At 41.5% G+C, this 17659-nt stretch overlaps 1 protein-coding gene across 1 annotated transcript in view; it reads left to right on the top strand.

Moving 5' to 3' along the window:
- NECAB1 (N-terminal EF-hand calcium binding protein 1) overlaps positions 1-17659 on the top strand; it is a 155341-nt gene that overhangs the window by 116958 nt on the left and 20724 nt on the right. The window contains exons 7-9 of the mRNA XM_084760026.1: positions 6455-6576; positions 10046-10122; positions 16539-16592. Of these exons, the coding sequence (XP_084616152.1) occupies positions 6455-6576; positions 10046-10122; positions 16539-16592 (253 nt within the window). The remainder of the gene's footprint in view (positions 1-6454; positions 6577-10045; positions 10123-16538; positions 16593-17659) is intronic.

Here is a 17659-nt window from a genome sequence, read left to right as displayed (position 1 = left end):
GGCAGAATCACACAACATCGTTCATCCTGCAATAATGAATCAGACATGCTGGGTTAGGCATAATGTCTGTGCTTATTCATGTGAAAACAGCAATTTCAGAGAAGGGGTATGCACAGCTGGCATGTCACAGAGGTGAGATCCTCAGATGGCATTTTATAGCATCTTTGTATCTGCGCTGGCAAACTGGCTAAGTGGGAGCCACTTTAATTCCCTGTCTTTTGAAAGAACCTAATAGCCAGTGGCAAGACTAATCATTGTGTGATGTGCAAGCTTCCCTCAAGAGGACCCCTGTCCTATTGCATAAATCCTCCTCCTCACAAGCCACATCTCCTGAATACAGTTCAATTATGTGTGGATTTTCTTTGTAAAATGGAATCTCGAAGTTTGGTCTGTTTTCCAAGTTTCTTCTATAGGCAGAAATACAAATGAGTCCCTTTGGGCTTGGAAGTCATTTTTTGCCTTTTGGTAGTTGCCTATTACAGAAGAAAGAAATGGTTTTAATTTCACCCACAAGTGATTATAAATCCTCCTACGGCTTATGACATCCTCGCTTGGTCAAAGAACTGCAGCACTGATTGCCTGTGTCACCAGAGCATGAGGCTTTTGCTGTGGGAAAATCCATAGGGAAAATTAAATATTGGAGACTAGATATGTGTAGTTTGTTGCTGTTCTCTGTCTAAACTTTCAAAATTAACCTGAAAGATGCCTGGATAAAAGAGTCATGAACACATGAACAGTAAAGGGAAGAAAATCCCACCACAACCACAACCACAAAAGTAGGCACTGGAAGTCTAAAAAGAAGGATATGGAGGATTTAAAATCCCCGGAAAGCAGCTCACATGGACTGTGTGAGAGGATGATGTGCAGCAGTGAGCACAGAGAGCCTTGGGATGCAGAAGATGCCGTGCGGAGCGGACAGGGAGGTGAAAGTGAGACAAGAGTGTTAGGGAAATCCCCACCAGCGATTCATAGTGATTGTTTCTTCCCAGTCTGGAGAACCCTAGAGGAAAACAAGTGTAAACCAAGTACAACAGGGGGCTGGACACAAAGCTGAAGATGAGACACTAAGTGATGGCCTTCATCTAAAATCCCCTTGGTATCCTGTGTTTCCAGATCATGACATCAGGGCTCAGAGTGTTCTGTTAGGGGACACTTCAGTGGAAGATCTGATTAATCTAAGAGAAAGTCATAGTCATACCTGCGAATAGGCTTAAAGACTCCGATTGGAAGATGTGACTTGGTTAACACCAATGCATACAAGAACCCCAGCCTGCCTTGTCAGTCCTCTCTCTGGAATGTAGAGGGAGAAGTGGAGCAACAGAAAGAGCAAAGCAAACACAAAACAAAACCAGAAAAAACAGAAACTTTTGTGGGCATAACAAGCTATCTTCACGGCTGCACATTTCTGGGGTTAGGGTTATCGGTAACTTACATTTTAGGAGCTTGAGTCAGAGATAAAGAGCTATTAGGCACTAAGATGGATCCCTAGAACAAAATGTAGTTTTTTTTATCCAGCACAAAACAATTCAGAAAGCAGAAAAAAATTCAAAAGAATCAGAACCATTAAAAGGCAGAGATGTTTCTGAAGGAAGAAAAAATCCTCAGCGGACAACAGGGCTCTGTCTCATTCATCCAAACTTGTGATTGTAACGGGGACATACTTTGAGAAATATTTTAATATAAAATCTCTACAAAGTAAAAAGAAAATATATATAATGAGAAAACTAGAGAGTAAGTTGAAAAGGTCTTGGGTTTGTGAAGTAGAAACTCTAGAAAAGGAACAAGGGAGAATAATTATCAAAAGAATAATCAAGAAAAGCTTTCAGAACAGAAGTATGGGTTATCAGCCTGGTAGATTCAACCAAGAACTCATTGCAATGGTTTGAAAACAAATCTGACACTAACGATTGCAACTGTGACAGTTCTGACTATTATGAAGATGTGTTCAGACATTGTGAAGGAGGAGAAGCCAGGACATCAGGAAAGGACAAAAGAGTCCACTCTGGGACTGGGAATGCAGAGGTTTCCCTCACTCGCTTACTCTTGTTCTCTCTCATATTATCTGTCTGTCTCTGTGTGTGTGTGTCTCTGTCTCTCTCTGTGTGTGTCTCTGTCTCTATCTATCTATTTCTATCTCTATCTCAATAAAATCAAACAAAAACTAAGACTTTGCAATTGGACAAAACAAACAAATAAAAGGAACAGTACCCAAGAAAAGGCACAAGAAAAATAGACCACTCGTTTGCACACTCAAAAATTCCATAAACTCACTAAGCTAGAAGCCACAATATGTATGCAGAGGACCTGATTCTGACCCAGGCATGACCTGTTCATGCTGCCCTAGACTCTGGGAGCTCATATGAGCTTTGCTCATGTTGATTTAGAGGGTTTTTGTTTCCGTGGTGTCCTCCATCCCCTCTGGTTCTTAAACTTTCTGCCTCCTCTTATCCAGGGTTCCCTAGACCTGAGGGAAGGGATTTGATGGAGATATTCCTTCTAGGGCTGAATGTTCAAAGGTCTCTCAATCTCTGCATAAGGTCTGGCTGTGGGTCTCTGTATTTGTTCCTGTCTGATGGAGGAGGGAGCTTCTAGTGATGGCAACAAGGCACTGATCTATGAGAACAGTAGAATGTCATTAGAAGTCATTTTATCATAACTGAATAGTATTCCATAGTGTATATGTACCACAGTTTCTTTATCCATTCTTCTACTGAGGGACACTTAGGCTGTTTCCATGTTCTGGCTATGATGAATAAGGCTGCTATGAACATGGTTGAGCAAATTTTCTTGTTGTGTGCTGGAGCATCTTCTGGGTATATTCCAAGGAGTGGAATAGCTGGGTCTTGAGGAGGCCCTATTCCCAATTTTCGGAGATAGCACCAGATAGATTTCCAAAGTGGCTGTACTAGTTTGCATTCCCACCAGCAATGAAGGAGTGTTCCTCTCTCCCCACATCCTCGCCTGAAATGTGTGGACAAATGGATTGAGCTAGAAATGATCATAATGAGTGAGTTAAGCCAGAAGCAGAAAGACTCAAATGGTGTATACTCACTTATATCTTCATACTAGCCCAAAGGGCATATCCCATGAAAGCCTTCACTCACCAGGAAACTGGGACAGAGGGGAGGACATCCCATTGAGACTCTGGATGAGAGAAGCATGGGAGAATAGCAAAGTAGAAGGATCCGGAGGGTCTTAGAAACCTACAAGTAGAACATTATGGTAGGCAGATTTGGGCCCAGGGGTCCTGCCCAAACTAAGGCACCAGCCAAGGACAATACAGGCGGTAAACTTTAAACCCCTACCCAGCTCTAGCCAATGGTCAGATCAGTCTCCACAGTTGAGTGGAGAGTGGGATATGACTTTCACACGTACTCTGGTGCCTCAACTTTGACCATGTCCCCTGGAGGGGGAGACCTGGTGGCACTCAGAGGAAGGACAGCAGGTTACCAAGAAGAGACTTGATACCCTATGAGCATATACAGGGGGAGGTAATCCCCCTCAGGAACAGTCATAGGGGAGGGGAATAAGGGGAAAATGGGAGGGAGGGAAGAAGGGGAGGATACAAGGGATGGGATAACCATTGAGATGTAACAAGAACAAATTAATTTTTTAAAAAAGAAGTCATTTTATCTATATTTTTAAAGAACAGTCATATTTGGTTTTACCTTAGGTCCCTGGAATATCTGGTCTTGGGTTCTTGGTCACCCAAGAAGTATCAGGAATAGTTTCCATCTCATGGAGTGGGCCTTCAGTCATTCAGATATTAGTTGGCTAGTCCCAAAAGCTCACCATTGCCTTAGCATATCTTGTAGGCAGGACATTAAAAATCAAATGATTTGTGACTGGGTTAGTATTTCTCTTTTGGTAGAGTACAGAGTATCTTTCTGTACCAAAGACACTAGAACATGCAGGAAAGGTCTCTATGTTGGCATCATCTTGATCTCTCTATGCTTAATGAGTTGTCTAGGTGTTGTCTTTAACAATGGGGCCTTGCCATCTTGCCATTACATTGTGAAAAGCAACCTATAGTTTTTGGCAACTGCCTGGGTTGTTTGGGCATTCACATGGGACCTTTTTGGCCAACAACTCAATTAGACACAACCCAATCCCAATATTGGAAGCTACATTTGGTGACAAGAGATATCTAGATGGTGCGATGTCGCCCCCATTATTTGGCAAAATTATTTAGATTCAGTTTATATATGTAAATATTTTAGGAAGTTTCTATAGTTTTAGGTATCTATACTACCCCTCAAGTAGTCCTTCATTTTAAGTGTCTTGTTCCGAATTCTCTGTCACATCACTCTCTCCGCCCCACCCTCACTCCCCGTTCCCACTGGATACTCCCATTCCAACAACCTCACCCATCCACAACTATCTATCCTAGTATATCCAAGGGAGATATATCTGCCCACAACCCCAAGTTCCTTACTCTATACCACTTTTGTTCTATGCATTGTAGGACGGTTAGCATTGAGTTAGTAGTTAATGTCCACATATAAGCAAATGCATACCATATTTGTCTTTCTAGGTCTGAATTATTCATGTAGAATTATTTTGTTTTCTAGTTCCATCCGTTTGCCTGGAAACTCCATGATTTCATTTTTTAACAGCCGAGTTGATGTGTCAATGTACCACATTTTTTTTTATAAAGCAGCAGTGAACATAGTTAAGCAGGTGTCTCTATGGTAGGATGAATCATCCTTTGGGTATCTGCCCAAAATTGGTACAATTGGATCTTGAGGGAGATTGGTGCCCATTTTACCGGTGAACTACCACAGAAATTTCCATAGTGTCTGTACAAGTTTGCACTCCCACTAGCAATAAATAAGTCTTCCCTTTGCTCCACATTCTTGCCAACATGCTATTTGTTTTATTGATCTTAGCCATTCTGACTGGTGTAAGATGAAATATCAAAGTAGTTTTGATTTGCATTTCTCTGTTGGTAAGGCTGTTGCACAGTTATTTCCTTAAGCGTTTCTTGGCCATTTGAGATTGCTCTTTTGAGAATTCTCTGTTTAGATTTGTGCCTCGCTTTCAACTGGATTATTTGGGTGGTTGGTATCTAGTTTCTAGAGTTCTTTATATATTTTAAATATTAGTTCTTAATCAGATGTGTGGTTAGTAAACATCTTTTCCCATTCTGGAGGCTGCTCCTTTGTCTGAATGACAGTGTCCTTTGCCTTACAGAAACCTTTTAGTTTCATGAGGTCTCATTATTAATTATTAATTTTAGTGCCTGTGCTAAGAGTGTTCTCTTCTGAAAGCCTTTTCCTGTGCCAATGAGTTCAAGGCTATACCTCACTTTCTCCTCTATCGGGATCAGTATATCTGGTTTTATGCTGAAGCATTTGACCCATTTGGAGATAAGTTTGTTCTGGGAGATAAGTATGGGATCTCTCTGGATTCTTATACATACAGCCATTTAGTTTGAATAATTCCATATTACTAGAACTAAGAATTCAAGTACTATATTGAGTAGGTATAGAGTAGAAAACCTTATCTTGTTCCAATTTTAGTAGTATTGCTTTGTATTTTTCTCCATTTAAGTTCATCTTGGCTGTGGGCCTACTGTAAACTGTTGAGGTTTTGTCCCTTGTGGCCCTAATCTCTCTTGGACTTTTATTATGAAAGGGTGTTAGATTTTTGTCAAAGGCCTTTTATGCATCTAATGAAGTGATCATGTAGTTTTTGTCTTTCTGTTTGGTTATATTCAGTTTGCAAGTACTCTATTGCAATTCTTCATCTGTGTTCTAAAGGAAAATTGATCTATAATTCTCCCTTTTTTTTAAGATTCTAATGTGGTTTGGATATCAGTAACTGTATGATCTCAAAAAACTCTATGCAAAAATCATCTGGCCCTGTTTCCCCCTTTTTCATTGGGAGACTTTTAATTACTGTTTCTATTTCACTAGGATTTATTGGTCTGTTCACTTGGGTTAAATTTTAATAATAACGAAAGCCCAGAACATTCTCATCCTTGCACTTGAAAATTGTAGTAACCTCTGGTGCCCCATATTTGATGACCTCCCCCTGGTGGGGATCCTTAGTGGCAATCAAAAAAAGAATAAGCAGGCTACCAAGATGAGACTTGAGAGCCTATGATCATATAGTGGAGGAGGAGGTTCCCCTCAGTCTTAGACCTAGGGGAGGGGAATAGGGTGAAAGAGGCAGGGAGGGAAGAACGGGAGGGTACAAGTGATGGGATAACAATTGAGTTGTAACCTGAATAAATTACTTTTTTAATGTAAAAGAAAGAAAGAGAAAGAAAAAGAAAAGAAAATTGTAGTAGCAATCATCTTGGGTCTCCAGAGCATGTTTGCATGCAGTATTTCTCTTGTGTCTCCATTAAATATCCCAGAAACCCCTGGGGTTGATACTTTAGGATCTCATCTTAGGAGCAACATACTGAAACTCTGACAGTAAAGTCTAATATTGGCTCTCACTTCAGGCAAGGGCCAACCAAGCCAGAAGTCCTGTCCATTCAATGGCCTGGGAAGCGATCCAGCCGCCGAGTCCAGAGACACAACAGCTTCTCCCCCAACAGCCCACAGTTCAATGTCAGCAGCCCAGGTAAGACAGACTTCAGTGTCCTTCCTCATCGCGTGGATAAATAAAAAAACAACAGCCTGGAATGCTTTCCTTTTACCAAGTGCATGTGACACTGAAAAGGGGCGGAGTATTAATTAGGAAGTGAGGAGGTGATCCTCCTGCCAGGCCCATCAGATCAGGTGCCCGCCTAGTTCACAGAGGTATTGACACAGAAGAAAGAACTCCAGCAGCTGATTCCCAAGACACTTGCACTGTAGCATGCCCAAGTTCTGAGCCTGTTCCTCTGCGCCATAGCTTCTCCCTCTCCAAGTCCTCTGAAAAATGTGTCATAAACTTATCTAGGAACATTTTAGGATTAGCCATAGCTGGGACTTCTGAAGCCTGTGAGGTAATGTAATGTTTACTGGGCTAATTCTGACTGGTAATGGTTTAAGTATTACATTTTAACTAACATAGCTACTGTAAAATTATTCTGATTATGCAAATTCATGTTTGCCAAATATCCAAGTAATTATTGTAAACATAAATGTATGTAAACATATCTGCACTTGAACATAACGTTTTACACAAATATTTCAATATCTGCTATTTCAAGCCCACTGACTGTGATTGGAAGATGTCACAGTACACTCTTGAACAGTCTCATTCTGTCTCAAATCCTTACACAACGGATATGTGTTATCACATTCTTCCAGGTCACACAGGAAAAAAAAAAGGCAATGCCCAGAATATAAAATTATTTGTCTATGATCATATGGACTGTTATTCCATGTTTATTAACAAAGAAACCCAAAATCTCAATAGTCACAGCTACAAGTATTTGTTTTACTCCCTCGTGAATGTGATTAGTGGAGGTTTAGGCAGTGTCAGCCAGATGTGCTTACAGACTACAGGCTGAGTTCTCTGCCCCTGGCAGAGCTTCACCTGGAATCAGTAACACACGGAGCATTTTTGCCTTCTGGTAGGTGTCAGAAGCACAAGCAGCCACGCCAAAAATACATAAGTACATCTAAACTACAATGTTAGTCTTGCCACCTAACTTCCCATTCACCAAATAGGTCACATGTCAAGCCCACTAATCATGGAGAAGGAAATTATGCCCTTCCTTGGAACAAGAAGTGTATAAAGTTGGTCCCCGCAGGCATTGCACAAGCACTGTGCAGAAGGAAAGAGCAAGGAATCAGCAAGCAAATTACAGACTGGCTCAAAAATGGCAGTGCTGGGTTTACAGGGCCAATCATAGATTATATGATTTCCATTTTAACCATTTAGAAAACACAGAGCCAGTGAGATGGCTCCATGAGTAAGTGTGCTTGCTGCCAAGCCTGATACTCAACTCTTGGTCCCCAGAACCCACATGGTAGAAAGTCAAACCCCATAACTGAACCAACTCCCACAGTTTGTCAGCAGACTTTTACACACACACCTTGGCATGCATGAATTTCCCCTGCATGCAAGCATGCACATGCTGGAGTGCACACATACTCACACACATACACTAGATAGATATACAAATGATAGATAGATATAGATATATTTGATGCAATTTTTAAGAAAAATATAGAATTTAATTATTGTCATGCTATCCTGAGTGTATCGATCACTTTTAATCTTAGAAGCTAAGTAGGGTGAGGCCTGGTTAGTGCTTAGATGGGAAGGCATAGTTGAAACCACAGTTCCCAGGGACTTTGATTTTCCTTGAATCCTTATAGGCAACAACCCAGCTTGGAAATATACTACCTAATTTAAAAGTAAGCACACTGGTTTTTGCATTTAAGGTATTTCCTTTAAACTCTCATTTCTGATACCACTTTTTGGGTGTAGTGCTAATATTTATATTTGTTTTTATTTAATAATTTGTTGGTGCATTTCTCCCTCCAAAAAGACAGGTACAAATAATTATGCTTTGCTTTTGCAATACTAAATATTAATGGAATTTACTGTGCTGTCTCTATATAGTAACTGTTTATAATTTAAGTCTTGACTCCATTTCTTTCTATGCTAAAGTGAGATTTGTAGTTGTGAATTCAATTTTGCCCTCATTTTAAGAAAGATTAACTAAGACAACTTCAACAAGCACATATGAGACATCTTGAGTGAGCTGTCCTCAGCACACAGGAAGCTAGGATGCCCGTTCAAGGTCTCAGACCATAGTGCCTCCTTTTTCATCTTTACATAGTAATAGTTTCAATGGTAATACTAGCACTGTTTATACAGTGTTTTAAAAGTGGTGTTTTCTGTACAGTCCAGATCTATAACAGCCATATTTTGGATTTTGAGCAAATGAGTTTATCAAGTTAATAACAAGACAAGGTAAACAAGTAAATAGAGAGAGAAGACAAAGAGGGAATATTATCAAAACAAGTGCTTCAGACATCCCACAGAAACAGGCTGAGGAAGCCCTATTGAGGCAGCCAGCTGGAGTTCCTCATGGATAGTCCCAGAAGATTATCCCCCTTTGGTGAGGCTTCCAACAAGAACAAATAGCAACACCTAAAGATGACATCGTCAAATTGGGAAGCCGAGGCAGTCAAGTGGAGTTCACAATTGATCTTTCTTTTCGTGGATGAGCTTCCAGCATCTGAAATTCTGGCTTCTCTTTCTCACTACAGGCCCTCTTAAATCATGACAGAAACAACAATAAAGCTTGTTGGCAATAGCGTACCTGCTAGCTCCTCTCAGGGGCGTAAAGTGTTTACTCTTGAGTTGTTTTTCTGTTCAAGTTCCTCCCTGCTGCAAAGTTAGAGAGTCAGCTCATCCCTAGACAAGGAGCCTTGAAGGATGCTTTGAAAAAAACAGGCTTGGGGCTGAAATGAGGAGGAAAGGCAATCCTACTTCGAAAGCCACTTGTCAGTGACTTGAAACAGCACATAACAAATGGTACCAGATATGCAGATGTTCTATATGTACCCACATAAATACACACATTTACACATATACCCATTCAGCACATACTACATCCACACATATACATATGAGTATAGTTCATGTGCATAAATATAGAGCAACAGGCTCCTTGCAATCTGTACCTCTAAGCCATTACTAAGGGTCTATGTATCCCCAGGCTAGTCAGTGAGAAGGGCAACACCAGCTACCTTGCTACACTTCTTTTGCCTCATGGCTCCATATCTGCTTCTGCCTCTGCCTTACAGGCGAGTTTAGAATCGGTGCTTTCCTTCTTTTTCAATAGAAAACTCTGCTATAGGAGAGTGAAAAGGATTCAGTGAGATCTGTTCTCTTGAGCTTCACAGGCCAGTACAGTTAACAATATTAAAAAAAAAAAACTTGAGGGGAGGGGCTTGGGAAAGAAGCCAGTGAGGTGGAGATCTTTGTTGAGTCAGTTACATAGAGATCACTCACGAGCTACATTTTGAGGAATGTGTTTAAAAGTCAGTGACCATACATTCTTCCTTCAGGGTGCAAGGATAGGTAACTGAGCATTCTACATTGTTAAAAATGTCACATTCTACCCTTGTGATTTTCTTCCAAGCGTTGTTAGAAGAGGACAACCAGTGGATGACACAGATAAACAGGCTCCAGAAATTAATTGATAGGCTGGAAAAGAAAGTAAGTACTTCCTTTTTTTTCCTCTTTCTTTTGCAACATCTCCTGACCCAATTTCCTTACTCCCTGGATACCCCTCCATGGCAGCCCCATGCCATGAATAATACTCAACATCTGACTGACTCCGTGGATGTCTGGTGGAGCTACAAGGCCTTGTTTTCTGGTTGGCTGGTTGGTTGGTTGGTTGATTGATTTTTAAAATATGCAAGCTTACTTTTAAACTAAGGTCCAGGGCTGAGAATTAAATGAACTCTTAACATCGTGTTTGAATGATGCTAATCCACCTCATAGAGAGATACAAGTAAGGTCTTGAGAATCTTCCAGGTTAATTAGGGGACAAAGTTATTCTTTGCTAGACTTCTAGAGACTGGCATATTGACAGTTTTAGTGTTACGTCTGACTAGGAAGAGAATAAGAAGGAATATGGTGAGGACATCTTTAGAGACACATTGTATGTTCCTAAATAATATATCTTTTTGTTTTGTTTTGTTTTGTTCTGTTCTGTTTTGTTTTGTTTGAGACAGAGTTTCTCTGTGTAGCCCTAGAACTCACTTTGTAGACCAGGCTGGACTCAAACTTTAAGATTCACCTGAGCTTTGCCTGTCTCAGCTTCCCAAGTGCTGGGATTAAAGGCACGTGCCACCACCACCTGGCATAAGTAAAGTGTCTTTAATAGAGCACTGCAGCTTGCATCAAGTATCTTAACAGTATATCGTCACTATGTTTGTACAGCTTTAATTGTTAAGGCAACCTTTGTCAGTCAGGAAGGAAACGTGTTTTCTGTGACTTCTAGGCAACAAAGAATGAATGTTTTTGCTTGGCAGAAAACCTGCTATTTTAAAACCCACTTAGAGTTGTACAAATAAACAAGGAGGCATAGAAGAAGGGTGGCTTGTTTTCAAATGCTTGACAGAACTGAGTTCATGGCTAGTGCTCATTAAGTCCTGACATGTGCCAGAAGATTGGGATCTGCAGATGGTTACCTGAAGGAATGGTCTGCATGGGCTGGGTGCCTGGGAGGATTTTACATTCAGAAAAAAAAATGATGACTTCTCAATTAAAATTTGTATTACAAGCCACAAAACTCTTCTTTCCAACTTAATAAAATTGAGATTATTCTGGGAGGGCATGGGAATGTTCATGAAATCAACAGATACTCTTTGGCATGAATTCGAGAATGCCGGAGAGAAAGAGAGTCTAGATGTCTAGCTAGCGTGCACCACAGTCTCTTGGGTTACATCCCCCGGAAGTAATGAGCCCGTCTGTTTATGTTGCGCATATGATTCCATTTCCAGCTGGGAAGGTGGCCTGGGGCTGTTAGGGTCACATGCTAGCTTCTTAGAGAAAGGAAAGGGAGAGTTCTAACAATCCCAGACCACTGCAGTGAAAGGAAAGAGTTCACGGAAACAAAAATGTGTTGACACTACAGGTGGAATAAATGTTGGCTAGCTAACAAACATTTTACCTGAAGTAAAGTTCTAGTAAACGAAGAAGAAATTAATTGGAGAGGGCAGTGGCGGCAGGAAAGTGGAACAGCTTAGCTGAGTCTTTCATTTAGGGAAGACGTGAGGACTCACTTAGATGGTGGCTGAGTCCTGATCATGAGGACCACTAAGTAACAGACTAAGGGATTTGGATTTGGTATGGAGAACAACCAGACACATCTATTATTTTTTTTAACTTATAATTAAAGACATAAGATCTTTTGATAGTCAACCAGGGGGAAAGATATAAATTGTGTTAAATTAAGATCAAAATGGATTAAAACAAGAGAAGACGAGGCTGAGAGCTGAAGAAATCATCTCCATCAATGGTATCAGTTTCAAGTTTGTGTGCCTGAACACAGAGATAGGTCCATCCGAAGTGAGGGAAGGGAATGAAAGATTTCCAAGATCAGAAGTGAAATTAACAGCACCACAGGATGGGTGTGGTGGGAACTCACAGGAGAGTCTGAGGATTTGGGCCTATCAGAGTCCATTCACAGGAACAGGAGAAAGAAGTAATAGACCACTTTAAGGTTCAATGAGAAAGGAAGCTGGCTTTCTAAATGCATCAATTTCAAGGTACAATAGACAAGGTATCTTTAGTGCCAGATTTCGGACCAAATATCTAGGCGGATGAGTTAAGGGCCTTGAAACCAGGTGGCCTGGATGAGGCCCAGGCTCCAACAGATAATCCCTTGCTTAATCCTCAATGTCAAACTGCAACTGGATGGCACCACAGCTCACCCAAGCCCCCTCGTTTTGTGATCTCACCCTTTCATTATGCAATACCACTTTCCCTCTGGGACACAGTTCAAATCCCAAGCAGACCATTTCCCTGAGAAATCATAAAATAAAGCTTTCGCATTTTGTTTGGTTTGGTTTGGTTTTGGCAGGACTAGAATTTATTGTCAGCAATTTTTTTTTAAAACAAGCAACCATGTTTTATTGTTAAATTCAACAGATACGTTACTCTAAATTTCTTTCTTTAATTAAATTTATTTTTTTTATTTATTTACTTTACATCCTGGTCATAGGCCCCTCCCCTTCTCCTCCAGTTCCCACCCTCCCTCCCTCGTCGCCCCATCCCCCTCTCCTAGTCCTTAGAAAGGAGGAGTCCTTCCCAGCTACCACCTGACCCCAGCCTATAAAGGCCCCTAGGACTGCCTGCATCCTCTTGGTCGCCCCACCAGGGGGAAGTGACTGAAGTGCAGGCAACAGAGTCCACTAGGGGACCCACATGGACACTGAGCTGCCTATCAGCTGGGGGCCTAGGTCCTCTCCACGTGCATCAGTTAAATTTATTTATTTATTTAACATCCCAACCTCAGCCCCCTCTCACTCACCTCTCTTCCGGGTCTCATAGTTCCGCCCTCCCACTCTTTAACCCCTTGCCCCTTCCCTTTTCCTCAGAAGAGGGGAGGCACCATCCGGTACCAACACACCCTGGCACATCAAGCTGGATCAGAACTAAGAGCATCCTCTTCCACTGAGGCCAGGCAAGGCAGCCCAGCTAGGATAAAGTAATCCAAAAGCAGGCAGAAGAGTCCATAGCAAGCAGAACAGGCGGGGGGGGGGGGGGGGTCTGTCTGTAACAAAACTTTAGCTTCCTCCCGAAACCCAACAAGGGTTCCCGTGTTAAGTAAGTTTAGGTTCTTTTAAAGAACAAATAACTCTTTTTGAAGTGGTTTTGAAGCTCCTAGCAAAACTGTCTCTTCTTGGTGTATGAAATATGTACAGGTTTGGGTTTTTTTTTCCTGGAATGGCTTAAACTTTAGTAATACCTTTCTCCCCTGTTTCAAATCAAAGTATTGTCACATCCTTTTCTTTCCTGGACTTTTGTCTCTCTCCCCTCCTATGAAATGGTTTGATTGTGAGAGCAGCATCCAAGAGACTTGCTGAAAGCCTGGGCCTCCAGCTGTGTGGGGCTCAGCATGAGCTGTCTTAACGAGTGCTGGAGCAGTACGCGTTCCGTTTTCTTGTATGGCTTATTCTGTACTGTGCTGAATTAGGTTTCCAGAGGGAAACTATCCAATTGCCCAACAGTGGCTCAGTGTACGTCATTTCACTGCTGACCCCCTTGTTTCCTGTGGTTGTTAGCATTAGATTTGATCTCCTTGTTAAAAGGAAATCTACCTGAGGCAAAACAGATATTTTTTTCCTACGTATTTATGAAAATCATTCCTAGACTGTAAACTAAACATAATTCTATTCAAGGGGTTGGAGGCTTCTAACAATTGCGATTGTTGTAAGTTTTTCAGGGTTTTGTTCTGTCCTTTGCAGTCTCCATGAGCAACAATGTGGGTGTCCCGAGGTTACAGCTATGCAATCCTTGGATCTCTACTGAATACCTTCAGGGCTGCGGAGATGGCACCAGGTGTACAATGTTCACCGTGCAAAGCATGGGAACCTCACACCTCAGTTCAAACATGCAGAAGCATGTAAAAGCCGGCTGCAGCAGCACCCACCTGCAATCCCTCTGCTTCTCTGGGGAGATACATGGGAGGAAAAGACTGAAGAGCTCCTGGAAGCTCCCAGGCCATCAGCCTGTTGTGTGCAGCAAACACTAAAGAGAGGTTGTCTCAGGAAAGGGGAAAGAGGAAGTCTGGCAGTCAAGGTTGTCTTCATCACATTCACCATAGTACACACATGCCTGCATATGCACACATGTGCACACACTCACAAATGCACACAGAAACACACATGCACACACATACACACACACACACACACCACTTTTTAAATAGAATGAAAAAAAGGAAAACATGTTTAATGTTAAACAAAGCAAAGACAATGCTAAAGATAACGTCTATTCATTCCCCCAGTGTAGCATCAGGTCACCGGAGAGGAATAACTGAGAATGGCACACTCGTATAATTAAAGCTTTTCTTCTCCTATATCCGATTACCTAGAAATCAACATTGGTAGCAACACACCCAGAGAATGTTAGGTCACAGCTCTGTCAGTGTTGTACTTGTAGTATTCAATTCATAGGGCTTTTTGTTTAATTTTGTTTTATTCTATCACACAGTACAACTCAACATCAGCTTCCCCTCCCCTCTCCTCGATAACCACTCTCCACATATCCACCTGTCTCCCCCCCCCTCCAGAAGAAGAAAGCCTCTCAGGGGCATGAACTGAACACATAACAACAATATTCAATAAAACCAGGCACAAACGCTCACATCAAGGCTAGGCAAGGCAACCCAAAAGGAGGAAAAGGGTCCCAAGAGCAGGCAAAAGAGTCAGAGACACTCCCACTCCTACGGTCAAGAGCCCCCCAAAAAGCACCAAGCCAACAACCATAAAATATATGCAGAGGACCTAGCACAGACCCACGCGGGCTCTACCGCTGCCTCTTCAGTTTCTGTGAGCCCCCAAGAGCCCTGCTTACTTGATCTCATGGTCCGTGCTCTCCCAGTGTTCTGGACCTCTCTGGCTCCCACAATTCCTCATCCCTCTCTTCCAAAGGGTGGCCACAGCTCCAAGAGGAGGGATCCAATGGAGACCTCCACATTGCGAACTCTCTCTACCTAATGTTTAGTTCACATTCGTACTTATTACACAATTTTACCTTTTAGAAAAGCCACGATTCAAGTGGGACCCTCATCCAGCCACTCACTGCATCAGCAATGGCTGCCCTACTACGTGCCTAGCAGCATTCTGTCTGGAAAGAACAGTGCAGAAAGACTTACAACAGATAAACTGTCCGGTCTCTTAAAAGGCAGTCAAAACATACGTGAGAGAATTAAGAAACAAAATGAAATCAGATCATGAACTCAAGCCGAAGTCAGCAGTGTGGGCGGATGGAGAGGTTACATATTTAAAATGGTCTGAGAAAATCTGTGTAAAGGATGCTATATTAAACCTGGGTGTAATAGGCCAGCTAGAGGAAGGCCAAGGGGGAAGGGAGCAGAAGGGATCCTGAGCGTGAATTCCATGGATGATAAGCAGCTTACCCCGAGCGCTACCCACAGCGGAGCTGGAGCAGCCTGGCTCTGCGGTGACGCGGTTAACACGGTCTCTGTAAAGTGGACCTCGACAACTGACAACTGTTTCTTAGCCGGTTGAGGGAACTATTTCATTCCTCACATGGAATACACATATCTTCTCAAGTTATTGAAGGTTTGCTGTGCACATCGGTGTTAACCACTGGTCATCCTCGAAGACCTGAAGGTCTTTATAAAAATCTTTCATTCACGAAGACTGACATTCAAAGGTTCTCCTTTGAAACTCCACACTTACAGTGTGGTATACACATGCCTACATGGGGGGGGGGGTGTATTTAAAATGTTTGAAAAATCTTTAACAAATATTTTTCAAATCACTAATATTAGTAAAAAAATAAAACTTGTGCTACAACATAAACATTATTACAATAGACAAATATCAGTAATGAACTCCCAAGGAAAGGAAAGTTGTGACAATACTTACAACAAAGGCCATTTGCCTGTTAGGCTGGTCCTGCTAACTTTATTCCTCCTATGAATGCATTTCTAGTAAACTGCAGTTACTACTTGAACATATCATAAATAGCTCCTTAAAGGTGATTTTTAATAATGATATAGTATTCCTCTTATTAGAACAGCTTAATTTTTTAAGATTTACTTATTTGAATGTATGTGAGTGTTCTGTTTTCATGCACACCAGAAGAGGGAAGCAGACTCCATTATAGATGCTTGTGAGCCACCATGTGGCTGCTGGGAATTGAACTCAGGACCTCTGGAAGGGGAGCCAGTGCTCGTAACCACTGAGCCATCTCCCCAGCCCCAGAACAGCTAATTGTTTTTAAAATGAGAATTGGTTCATCTCTTTTCAATATCAAAGGTTTTGGGCTTGATACTAATCGTGAAACAAAGCTAGCATATGGTTTCATGCTGATTTCTCTGGTTGTGTAACTTGGCATCTTTTTCTTTTCCTTCCATTTACTTCCTGAAGGATCTGAAACTGGAGCCCCTGGAAGAAGAAGTAATTGAAGCGAACACTAAAGCTGTGAGTGATTTCCATCTCAAATTTTCAGAAGTAGATACTTTGAAGACTAAACTTAACTTCCCTCAAAATCTAGTACCTCAATGACAGGTGGAAACCTGAGTAATGGATTGCACACTTCACACCTTCTAGATTCACCATGGCAGTTCTTATCATATGTATCATTTCTTACTTTCAATTAGAATAAAATGTTCATGACATGCAAAGAAGCAGCAAGGTAAGCCCATCATTGGAGGTATTGTCACTAAGCCTGGGAAGACAGTACATATAGAGGTTTTAGAACAATTGCAATTTCAGAAAATTTCCAATTAAGCTCCTTTGCCCTTTGTTGAAAGAGCTTAGTCATTTTGCTTGGCTGATGTGGATTTACGGTGACCTAATGCTTACATTAAGCACTCATTGCTTGTGTGAATAAGCTTGTCATGTTCAGGGTACCAAATGAAGTTCTTATACACAACAGGACAGTGAGTTATTGCATTATTGAATATGACAAAGACACCATCCAGATGTTATCATAAAGCATTTTATAAATACCACTAGATTGAGTGTTGTAAAGGCCTAAGCTGGGGCTAGAGAGATGGCTCAGAGGTTAAGAGCACTGGCTGCTCTTCCAAATGTCCTGTGTTCAATTCCCAGCAACCACATGGTGGCTCATAACCATCTATAATGAGATCTGGTGTCCTCCTCTGGTACAAAACACTGTATACATAATAAATAAATCTTTTTTTTAAAGGTCTAAGCTGAAACCTAGTCCTGCATATCACCTTATCTCCAGCATTTGCTTAAATCTAGGGACTGTGAAATACTAAGAGATCAAGTCATTAATCTTCAAGATATCCAAATGAGTGTATGCTGTCATTAGCTTCACTCCATGGATGAAGAAAGTAAAATGCAGAAAGATTTAAGTTTACACCCACACCCAGCAGTCCAATGCTAAACTCACACTCAACACGCTGGTAACACTGTCAGTGCAGTGTCTCATGGATTTCTCACCACCACAGTAGAGGTGCTTCTTGCTGCAAGACTGTAGATTAACAATTGATTTTTTTTTCTTTTTGCTTGTGAGATTT

The sequence above is a fragment of the Acomys minous genome, assembly GCF_964271855.1.
Source record: "Acomys minous genome assembly, chromosome: 1".
NCBI classification, from domain to species: domain Eukaryota; kingdom Metazoa; phylum Chordata; class Mammalia; order Rodentia; family Muridae; genus Acomys; species Acomys minous.
This window is presented reverse-complemented; position numbering and strand designations above follow the sequence as displayed.